Source organism: Schistocerca piceifrons, chromosome 1 (assembly GCF_021461385.2).
Source record: "Schistocerca piceifrons isolate TAMUIC-IGC-003096 chromosome 1, iqSchPice1.1, whole genome shotgun sequence".
Taxonomy (NCBI): domain Eukaryota; kingdom Metazoa; phylum Arthropoda; class Insecta; order Orthoptera; family Acrididae; genus Schistocerca; species Schistocerca piceifrons.
This window is the reverse complement of record NC_060138.1, coordinates 25,691,446-25,703,649: the sequence shown is the minus strand read 5'-3', so window position 1 is coordinate 25,703,649 and position 12,204 is coordinate 25,691,446. Positions and strand designations below refer to the sequence as shown.

The following is a 12,204-nucleotide window of genomic DNA, read 5'->3' as shown; positions in this document are numbered from 1 at the left end:
TTGAAAGGAAAGTGCGAGTATTGGTTGAGGACCAATTGGATGAAAATCAGTGTGGGTTTAGGCTTCTTAGAGGTTGTCAGGACCAGATCTTTAGCTTACGGCAAATAATGGAGAAGTGTTATGCGTGGAACAGGGAATTGTATCTATGCTTTATAGATCTAGAAAAGGCATATGATCGGGTTCCTAGGAGGAAGTTATTGTCTGTTCTACGAGATTATGGAATAGGAGGCAAACTTTTGCAAGCAATTAAAGGTCTTTACATGGATAGTCAGGCAGCAGTTAGAGTTGACGGTAAATTGAGTTCATGGTTCAGAGTAGTTTCAGGGGTAAGACAAGGCTGCAACCTGTCTCCACTGTTGTTCATATTATTTATGGATCATATGTTGAAAACAATAGACTGGCTGGGTGAGATTAAGATATGTGAACACAAAATAAGCAGTCTTGCATATGCGGATGACTTAGTCGTGATGGCAGATTCGATTGAAAGTTTGCAAAGTAATATTTCAGAGCTAGATCAGAAATGTAAGGACTACGGTATGAAGATTAGCATCTCCAAAACGAAAGTAATGTCAGTGGGAAAGAAATATAAACGGATTGAGTGCCAAATAGGAGGAACAAAGTTAGAACAGGTGGACGGTTTCAAGTACCTAGAATGCATATTCTCACAGGATGGCAACATAGTGAAAGAACTGGAAGCGAGGTGTAACAAAGCTAATGCAGTGAGCGCTCAGCTACGATCTACTCTCTTCTGCAGGAAGGAAGTCAGTACCAAGACTAAGTTAGCTGTGCACCGTTCAATCTTTCGAGCAACTTTGTTGTATGGGAGCGAAAGCTGGGTGGATTCAGGTTACCTTATCAACAAGGTTGAGGTTACGGATATGAAAGTAGCTAGGATGATTGCAGGTACTAGTAGATGGGAACAATGGCAGGAGGGTGTCCTCAATGAGGAAATCAAAGAAAAACTGGGAATGAACTCAGATGTAGCAGTCAGGGCGAACAGGCTTAGATGGTGGGGTCATGTTACACGCATGGGAGAAGAAAGGTTACCCAAGAGACTCATGGGTTCAGCAGTAGAGGGTAGGAGAAGTCGGGGCAGACCAAGGAGAAGGTACCTGGATTCGGTTAAGAATGATTTTGAAGTAATAGGTTTAGCATCAGAAGAGGCACCAATGTTAGCACTGAATAGGGGATCATGGAGGAATTTTATAAGGGGGCTATGCTCCAGACTGAACGCTGAAAGGCATAATCAGTCTTAAACGATGATGATGATGATGATGACCATATCTATATTTCATGTCAGACAGGAATATGTTTGAAAAGTAACATTAGACCTATGTCCAGTTTTTGATTCTAAAGTGCACTGTAATAGTAACATTATTGAAACCACTCAGTTTGACTAAGCCCTGAAGATAGTAGTGTGTATCGTTATCTGTTATATTTATGCAAATAGTTTATTCTGCTCTAGCTGTCAACTCCAAATTTAACGTTAACATATGCAGGTGTCAGAGTTCATTACACTCTCGTGTGGCAAAGTATAGGTTGTGTTTGTCCGTTAAAGTTACTCATACCTACTTTCTTAAACAGGAATGTTAATCATTCTCATGCCTAATTAGGCTGGCGACCGTTTTCTTTATTCTTTGAACAGTGTGGATAACTACATTATTTTTTGTTACTGTTTGAATATTTACGTAATTCTGACTTTCACTTCCGATAAGCCACTTCCGTTAGGTACAACACGGTCAACATAACAAAATTTCTCTCAGAGGGTAACACTGCTCTGTTGCTTTATACCATAATTACTTTAACAAGATAGTTTTATTTCGCAATCTGCCTTCAATTTTACGGTTATGGTATAGCAGTAGCGGACAAAAGTGTTATACGTGGCTTTTCCGTGACAGGACTATTTGTTCTGTTGGGGCACAGTACGTAATAAACCAAATTTGGTATTTGATTACACAAGCTACGTAAAAACAGTTGCAGTGTTATAACCTCTACCCTTCCCTCTAATGAGCTTTCGCTTGACACTACTGAAGTCGCAAAGGGGGGTGGTTTGGGGTCAGAGGAATGCACGCTACAGGGCGGCTGGCTCGGGGCTATCCTTGAAGTAACCGTTTTGTAGCAGTCCGTCGAGTCACTTGGTGCCAACTGCTGCTCAGACTGATGCTGGACTTCTCTCCCGGTAGTGCCGCGTGGCCGCGCATTCTCGTGACCACCGCTGACAGCAATCACGTACTGTGGCTACATGCCTGCCAAGTCTTTCTACAGTATCGCAGAAGGAACACCCAGCTTCTCCTAGCCCTATTACACGACTTCGTTCAAACTCAGCCAGGTGTTAATAATGGCGTTTTTATCGTCTTAATGGCACTCGTGACTAACATCAGTCCATTACATTCAATCTCAAAGGCAACTAACGCTGACAGCCGTTACATCGCGTATTTGAAGCAAACTTGATTTCCGTCCTCATAGTGGCGGTACTGGCGCCACTCTTATGCGACTGGCGCGAAATCTTAATAATCGTCTTTCAGATGCAGCAACACGCCTGCCAACTTTCGTTTATGTCGCACAGCTGTTTGGTGTTGCGATTTCCGTCCGGTGGTTTCCCTCAGGTGGTGGCGACCGCATTTACAAAATCGAGGATGTAGCCCACGAACTGTCAGTAACCGATAAAGAACTTGGAGACTACAGTCTCAGTTTATTTTAACGTTTACTGAGAAAAACCAAACAAAGGGGTGCATAGTTGTGGCAAGACGAGGCAAGTTTCGTGTGGTATTTTTATCATGACCGTTTTTAAGATAACCATCATGTACTACTGATTCCGTTCAACAGAACTCAAACTGATTGTTTGCAAAACCAAAAACATTGATCAGTGGAAGCAGTTCTGTTGAACTGAGGAGAACTCATAATAAGCACTCCGACTTCAGGCCACAAGCGGCCCATCGGGACCATCCGACCGCCGTGTCATCCTCGGCTACGGATGCGGATAGGGGGGGGGGGGGCGTGTGGTCAGGACACCGCTCTCCCGGTCGTTACGATGGTTTCCTTTGACCGGAGCCGCTACTATTCGGTCGAGTAGCTCCTCAGTTGGCATCACGAGGCTGAGTGCACCCCGAAAAATGGCGACAGCTCATGGCGGCCCGGATGGTCACCCATCCAAGTCGCAGGCATAATAGCACTCTCTAAAAGACGCTTTCCAGCACTGTGTGGCGAAGGTCAGACAACAATGGGACAAGTGTGAGAATCAAGGATGGGAGCAGATTCAAGGCGACAAGGATTAACGAGTAAGTTATATGCAAATGAAAGTCACAAGAATTAAAAAGTTTTTGTTGAATAAAATTAAATTTAAAAAGATGCAGATAGCAGCAAGCAGCACTCGAACACATAGGGTTCTATACAAACTTAATTATGTGTACAGATAGCTAATCATTTCGGGAATCGGCAGTTTCGACAACTTTCTCCTGCCTTCGATATCGATACTGACATGATATCAATTGCGAGAATTCTAATATTTCGAGAATGACACAATTTTTTGTGCGATATAATTACAAATTCACACTTTTGTGATTTGTCCCTTTGCCTGTGCTATAAAGCCTTGTTTCTTGCATAATTTAAAGATTCTAGACGCTTAAATTTTTGACACCGTCAAGGGACCTTAGATCATAGTATGGAACATATGGACAGACAGAAAGTTGGACAACAAGGAAAAAAGTATTTGTTTCGTATGACGTAGTTATAAATTTACGATTTTCGTATTTTTTTCTTTACCTGTGCAGTAAAATCTTGTTTATTGTCTAGTTCCATGATTCTGTGTCAACAGGAAGTAGCCTATACGTTTTGATAGGTGTGTTTGCGAGTATCAAAATATGGTATAAATTGTAATATATTCTTATGGCATTGACCTAGAAACTTAAGTTTTAAACACGGCCAAGGGCAAACAGAACTTAGTATATCACATAAATTTCAATTTGATACATTTTCCCATTTGTGCGCAAAATGGGCCTTAATAGACGGACTGACAACCTGACAGTCAATCGGATAACAAATAACAATGTTTTTCTACAGGGATATAATTGCACATTAACAATTTTCAGATTAGTGAAAATTTGTTTCTTTCCCAATTTCGTGATTGTAGGCTAACGGTAAGTGCCATAAAGCTTTTCGTGAGTGAGTTTGCGAGGTTCGAAATATGACTTATAAGCTTGATTTTTACACCTTCAAGGACTGTAGACCATAGTATTTGACATTATGTCAACTCCGCACATCTACCTGTTCCGGAGGAAATTCGTATTTAATAGAGACAGACAGACAGAAGGGCAACAAAGTGATCCCACGTAGGGTTCCGTTTTTATCGATTAATGTACAGTACCCTAAAAAATAGGCGTTATTTAAGGAACGAATCAGCTGTTTCATTCCTTAGCTTCATCTAGGAAAAAATACAAATTGCGTCAATATAAAGTCAAAACATGACTAAATTTTTGTTAAATATGCGTTCTTTGTGTTATTATTTTTCTCTCATAGATTATGGTTTTTACAACAATGTAGTTGTGAAAGGAATTTGTCTTCTCCTTACTTATTTAAAGCTTTCAACTGACCATTTTGTATTAAAACGTTGTTGTATCGGAGCTATTTTTAAGCAAAGCGGACTCGATAAAGGGAAGTGATTCTGAAAGCAGTGCAATAACAAAAAAAAATCTCTGTCGTATTTTTCTGAATACCGGTTCTATTTTTGAACCTGTGACTGCAGGAGGTTCCATATATTCTCCACGTGGAGGAATGTATAAGCGTCGAGCTGACAGCGTGTTTTTATTTACGTCGTCGCTACTTCTGACCACTTCGACTTAAGCCGGACTTCGCACTCCGCGCAGGCGCTCAACATTTGCATATCGCAACCAGCTGCAGTCCAGTTGGTGTTCGAGTTAAAGAAAGAAAAATAAGAAGACTCTTTTCAAGTACGTCTTCTAAAGCGAAAAGTCGCTAATGAAGCTACAGAAAAAAGTAATACAATAATCCGGTTTCTGTACCGAATTGTTCGCTCTTACAGTTTCTTCCCATCAGGTACGCAAAACTGCCTCCGTAATATAAGCTTCTTTTACTTTACTCTATAGTGAATCTCAGCAATACAGAGCATATGCGGAAGGTCAATCTTGACCCAAAAAAATAAAAAAAGGAACTCGTATCAATTATTGGTAAGATATTCGTTCCCTCAGATCTGTCAGGAAACCGTTTTTGTTCTTCCTGTGTATTTTCTTAGCGTTCTCTTTTTCTTTCAACGATACTTTCCTGTAACGCTGTTTTCTTAAGAATGTGTCCCACCTTGCTCTACTTTTTCCTAGCATTATAGGAAATCTAAGGGAACAGAGTCCAGCGGAAATATTCTGAACAGTGTTATTTGTAACGACGAACATTGCAGATGTAAGCCCAACTTTGAACAATACGGGGTGGGACGGATACACGGGGAATTCTGAAAGTTGTAGTGGCAACCCTGAAGAATTGGCAGGAAGTAGCATCTTCCTGTGCAAAATTCCTTGCCATTTAAAAATCACTGCGTCATTGGTCAGTTTACCGTGAAGGTATTTTACAAGAATAGTGACAGTTCGACTGCTGTTCGGAGGCAGATTGGCAAGTCGCTACCTAAACGACGAACGTTGGACTGGGAGTAGGGGCGAAGATGATGTGTGTGTGTTCCCTTGCCCCCACCCCCCACAAAGTATCAGTCATATCTGTAGATATAATACACTGAAGAGCCAAAGGAACTGGTACAGGCATGTATATTCAAATACAGACATATGTAAACAGACGGAGTACGGCGCTGCTGTGCACAACGCCTATATAAGACAACAAGTGTCTGGCGGAGTTGTTGGATCGGTTACTGCTGCTACAGTGGCAGGTTGTCAAGAGTTCAGTGGGTGTGAACGTGGAGTTACAGTCGCCGCACGAGCGATGGGACACTGCATGTCTGAGGTAGCCATGAAATGGGGATTTTCCCATACGACCATTTCACGTGTGTACCGTTAATATCAGGAATGGGGTAAAACATCAAATCTCCAACATCGCTGCGCTCTAATGCTGTACGGATTTATTTTGCCTTTTGCATTGGTTTAATGTTATAACATTGAGTATCTGTAAATGTGTTTGAATCGATAACGTAAAATTGTATACTCCTTTCCTTGATAAAACTTTGATGTCATGATTTGACTCTATGCAATGTAGTATATCTGTCATTTAAATTCTTTGTCCCATTTGGAGGGAACAAAACGTACTATATATAATTGTAATTTCTGTGTGAATAATTTTTTGTAGAAATGTCAATATGTGCAAATGTTCTGATTTATTTAATGTGTTTAGTTGCTGTTATGTAAACTGCTGATCCTCACTTAGGGTTCTGAATTATTCTGTATGGAAAAGTTGTTGTGGTTCCCCTCGGGAGCGGAACTTAGTAACGCGCGCAAGTTGTGGTTGGCCTAGGTAGAAAAGGTGGAACAAAGAGTCAGTCGGGGACGAGCTACCAAACTGTGAACTGCTGTTTAAAAGTTGCATATTGTGCTGGTTCCGAGAGAGGTTTTTTCTGCCGCTTTCCAATGCCTCGGATGGATGGATAAATAGCTGGAACGATTCTGGAATTGGTATCCATCATCGCCACCAACAAGGGACAGCGTCCAGCAATTCCGCCTGCAAATCCACCTACCAACATACAGTTGCCACCACACTGCGCAATCACTGTAACGGAATGCTATAGTAATGTACAGTGAAGGATCAGCTTATTGAATGTGTTAGTGTGCTCAAACATAAGGTAACCTATAATTGAATTCATGTACCCACCTTGATTTTTCACTATCACAACACCTTTCAGGTTCCTCTCCATTTAAACTATGATTACCGAGTGTCCTAGTTTGTGGAAAAAATGAAAGCCTCAGAACATTACATAATGTTGTTTGATCTTTGATGAGAAGGGAATATTCAGATTTACCGTGGATTTAGTGAAATTGTGGGAGGCAGTAAATGTAGTCTTGTAAAGTTTTAAAGTCATCTATTTAATCATTTTCTTGAAAGCAGAAGACTGTGGTAATAAAGACAATTTGCTGTTTCCTTTAAAGATTAAAAGTTCATAAAACTGAGGCTTATAAAGTTTTGCTTAGTAAATGATCACATTGCTGCCTGTAGTAAATTTTAAAAGGTGAGTCAGTTTCTTGCAATTTTGTCAACACTGTGTTTCACTGTGGTAAAAGTGGAAAACTGCAATAGTAGAAAATTATATGTTCATGATTGCTAAGTGTTTATCTCTCTTGTGTATTGGAAGTGCATATTAATAGTATAACAGGATCCACAGTTTGTCTATTGTGCTAATGCTAGGTAACAAGTAATGGGAAGACCACTATTTATGAAAACCATAATTTCTTTATTCAAAAGATAGTGAGAAGCAACCTGTTAGTAGATTCCAATTAACTTTCATTTTAAATAGTAAAGTATTTAACTGAGAGAGACTTAATCTACGTCCAATTTATGATCCTGCAGTGAATGTTAATAGTAATGTTATAAAGACCATTCAATTTGAACAAGCCCTGAAAGTAATAGTGTGTTTCGGTATCTGTTATATTTTTGCAAATAGTTTGTGCTGCTCTAGCTGTTAGCTTCAATCTTACCGTAAACATATGTATGTGTCAGAGTTCATTGCACTCGCGTGTGACAAAGTATAGGTTGTGTTTATCCGTTAAAGTTACTAATAACTATTTTCTTGAACAAAAAATTTTGTTTGTTACTGTTCAAATACACTCCTGGAAATTGAAATAAGAACACCGTGAATTCATTGTCCCAGGAAGGGGAAACTTCATTGACACATTCCTGGGGTCAGATACATCACATGATCACACTGACAAAACCACAGGCCCATAGACACAGGCAACAGAGCATGCACAATGTCGGCGCTAGTACAGTGTATATCCACCTTTCGCAGCAATGCAGGCTGCTATTCTCCCATGGAGACGATCGTAGAGATTCTGGATGTAGTCCTGTGGAACGGCTTGCCATGCCATTTCCACCTGGCGCCTCAGTTGGACCAGCGTTCGTGCTGGACGTGCAGACCGCGTGAGACGACGCTTCATCCAGTCCCAAACATGCTCAATGGGGGACAGATCCGGAGACCTTGCTGGCCAGGGTAGTTGACTTACACCTTCTAGAGCACGTTGGGTGGCACGGGATACATGCGGACGTGCATTGTCCTGTTGGAACAGCAAGTTCCCTTGCCGGTCTAGGAATGGTAGAACGATGGGTTCGACGACGGTTTGGATGTACCGTGCACTATTCAGTGTCCCCTCGACGATACCAGTGGTATACGGCCAGTGTAGGAGATCGCTCCCCACACCATGATGCCGGGTGTTGGCCCTGTGTGCCTCGGTCGTATGCAGTCCTGATTGTGGCGCTCACCTGCACGGCGCCAAACACGCATACGACCATCATTGGCACCAAGCCAGAAGCGACTCTCATCGCTGAAGACGACACGTCTCCATTCGTCCCTCCATTCACGCCTGTGGCGACACCACTGGAGGCGGGCTGCACGATGTTGGGGCGTGAGCGGAAGACGGCCTAACGGTGTGCGGGACCGTAGCCCAGCTTCATGGAGACGGTTGCGAATGGACCTCGCCGATACCCCAGGAGCAACAGTGTCCCTAATTTGCTGGGAAGTGGCGGTGCGGTCCCCTACGGCACTGCGTAGGATCCTACGGTCTTGGCGTGCATCCGTGCGTCGCTGCGGTCCGGTCCCAGGTCGACGGGCACGTGCACCTTCCGCCGACCACTGGCGACAACATCGATGTACTGTGGAGACCTCACGCCCCACGTGTTGAGCAATTCGGCGGTACGTCCACCCGGCCTCCCGCATGCCCACTATACGCCCTCGCTCAAAGTCCGTCAACTGCACATACGGTTCACGTCCACGCTGTCGCGGCATGCTACCAGTGTTAAAGACTGCGATGGAGCTCCGTATGCCACGGCAAACTGGCTGACACTGACGGCGGCGGTGCACAAATGCTGCGCAGCTAGCGCCATTCGACGGCCAACACCGCGGTTCCTGGTGTGTCCGCTGTGCCGTGCGTGTGATCATTGCTTGTACAGCCTCTCGCAGTGTCCGGAGCAAGTATGGTGGGTCTGACACACCGGTGTCAATGTGTTCTTTTTTCCATTTCCAGGAGTGTATTTACGTAATTCTGACATTCATTTCCGATAAGCCACCCCCGTTTGGTACAACTCGGTCAACACAACACTATTCCTCTTAGAGGGTAACACTGCTCTGTTGCTTTATACCATAATTGTTTTAACTAGATAGTTATATTTCACGACCTGCCTCCTACTTTAAGGTTATGATATAGCAGTAGCAGACGGAAGTGTTGTACGTGGCTTTTCCGTGACAGGACTATTTGTTCTGTAGGGGCACAGTACGTAATAAGCCAAACTTGGCATTTGATCGTACAAGCTACGTAAATGCAATTGCAGTGTCACAAACTGCTCAGAGAACGCATCAGTAATGCTGGTAATGCTGTGATGACCATTGGCACGATATTGCTATGTAACATGTGGAACAAACTCGACTACTCCCTGGACGTGTGTCGTGTGACTGGAGGAGCACATGTAAAACATTTGTAGAATGCAAAATGCAGACTTGGTCAGTTTATGGTTCTATTCCTGTATCAGTCATATCTGTAGATATAATATACTGAAGAGCCAAAGAAACTGGTATAGGCGTGTATATTCAAATACAGACATATGTAAACAGACGGAATACGGCGTTGCTGTGCATAACGCCTATATAAGACAACAAGTGTCTGGCGGAGTTGTTAGATGGGTTACTGCTGCTACAGTGGCAGGTTGTCAAGAGTTCAGTGGGTGTGAACGTGGAGTTACAGTCGCCGCACGAGCGATGGGACACAGCATGTCTGAGGTAGCCATGAAATGGGGATTTTTCGATACGACTATTTCACGTGTGCACTGTTAATATCAGGAATCGGGTAAAACATCAAATCTCCTACATCTCTGCGGTCGGAAAAAGATTCTGCAAGATCGGGACAAATGACGACTGAAGAGAATCGTTACAACGTAACGGAAGTGCAACCTTCCCGTAAATTGCTGCAGATTTTATTGCTGTGTCAGCGTGCGAACCATTCGACGAAACATATTCGATATGGGCCTTCAGAGCCTAAGGCCTACCCGTGTACCCTTGATGACTGCACGATACAAAGCTTGACGCCTCACCTGGGCCTGTCAACACTGAGATTTGACTGTTGATGGCTGGGATAATGTTGCATGGTTGGACGAGTCTCGTTTCAAACTGTATTGAGCGGATGGACGTGTACGGGTATGGAGACAACGTGTTGAATCCAAGGGCGCTGCATTTCAACAGGGGACTGTTCAAGCTAGTGGGCTCTGTAATGGTGTGTGGCGTGTGCTGTTGGAGTGATATTGGACCCTTGATACGTCTAGATACGACTCTGACGGGTGACATGCTCATAAGAATCCTGTCCGATCGCCTGCATCCATTCATGTCCATCGTGCATTCCGACGGATTGTAGAATGTATATTCATATGACCTGTTTCGGTTCTTCTAGAACTATCTTCAGATCTGATATTTCGGTTACAGGAGTAACCCGCCCAAATACACACGTGACGCAGCATGTGAAAGTTGCTGTATTTGGACGGGTTACTCCTGTAACCGAAATATCAGATCTGAAGATGGTTCTAGAAGAACCGAAACCGGTCATATAAATAAACATTTATCAATCAAGACGGACTATAAGTAACATTGTAAAATCAAAGATTGCGGCAATCCTATTAGACATTATGTTTGTTTTTGCATTCCGACGGACTTGGAAAATTCCAGTAGGACAGTGCGAACGTCCAGAACTGCTGCAGAATGGCTCCAGGAACATTCTTCTGTATTGAAACATTTCCGCAGTTCGCCAGACTCTCTAGACGTGAACATTATAGAGCATATCAGGGATTCCTTGCAACTTGCTGTTCAGGAAAGATCTCCATCTCCTCGTACTCTTACGGATTTATGGACAGTCCTGCAAGATTCATGGTGTCAGTTTCCTCCGGCAATACTTCAGACATTAGGTGAGTCTATGCCACATCGTGTTCTGGCACTTCTGTATGCTCGCGTTGGCCCTACATATCAGGCAGGTGTAGCAATTTCTTTGCCTCTTCAGGGTACTTCGGAAAATATCGAGTTATGAGAGCGAATGGCTCGTAGAAGAGCGACTGGCGAATGTAGAGGGAGGGTGTGCTTACCTTAGCAGGCAGCATGGGCTGCCACTTGTTGCTGTTGACGCGCGACGTCGGCGTCCTCGTCGGGGTGGGCGGCGCGGGCGGTCCCAGGGGCGGCACCGCGGCCGCCAGGCCGGTGGGCGGCGCCAGCGTCGCGAGCGGCAGGCAGTGGGCGGCGGCGTACGAGGGCGGCGGGTCGCGCAGCAGCAGGGGCTGCGCCTCGGCGTCGGCGCCGCTGGCGTGCAGGGAAGACACCTCCACCGCCGCGATCACCTGCTCGTGGCCGAGGCCGCCGCCCAGCAGCGACACCACCTGCCCGGGCAAGCAGGGCCGCTGTCACCCCACGTACGTATGCGCTCTTAAAATAACTAAGGTCACCTTGATGTGGGAGCAGCGCCTTGGACTACTACTGAGAGCTGGAAATATATCACCAGCAATCATGGCCAAAGGCCTTGGCATCCCCATTCTGCCAATAACCTTGTCAGATAGGGCCGAATTGTGAACACAGCTATGGGGCACAGTTTAGTCCTTGTGTAGAAAACTGAGCTTAATAAACGAAAGGATGAGCAGTGAACAATGCTTTGAAGATACAGAAGGCAATGGAACCCATTGCGTTAAACACACGTAATGGGTCTTCACAAGACATATGACCTGTAAATGAAAACAGTCTTGACGATTTCCCCATTGACGTAAGATTCTGGATTATTCTCCTATTTGGATCTCTGGGACTGCAGAGAGGAAGGTGATAAGCAGAAAAACAATAATCTGTAAAACAGTAGCAATCTAACCCTATAAGTGTGGAATGTCAGAAGTGTGAAAGTGGTAGGAGAGCTAGAGAAATCTGAGAAGAAAATGCTAAATCTTAAACAAGATACAGTGGGGGTTACTCAAGTGAAATGGGAAGACTCAGACAAATGTACAATATTATCAATTTATGCAGAAAATAGTGTAATG

At 44.0% G+C, this 12,204-nt stretch overlaps 1 protein-coding gene across 1 annotated transcript in view; it reads right to left on the bottom strand.

Annotated features, from left to right (window-relative positions):
• Window positions 1-11,378, bottom strand: part of LOC124790459 (solute carrier family 35 member G1-like) — a 47,169-nt gene extending 35,791 nt beyond the window's left edge. The window contains exon 1 of the mRNA XM_047257786.1: window positions 11,275-11,378. Within this exon, the coding sequence (XP_047113742.1) occupies window positions 11,275-11,289 (15 nt within the window). The 5' untranslated portion in view covers window positions 11,290-11,378. The remainder of the gene's footprint in view (window positions 1-11,274) is intronic.
• Window positions 11,379-12,204: the final 826 nt, after the last annotated feature.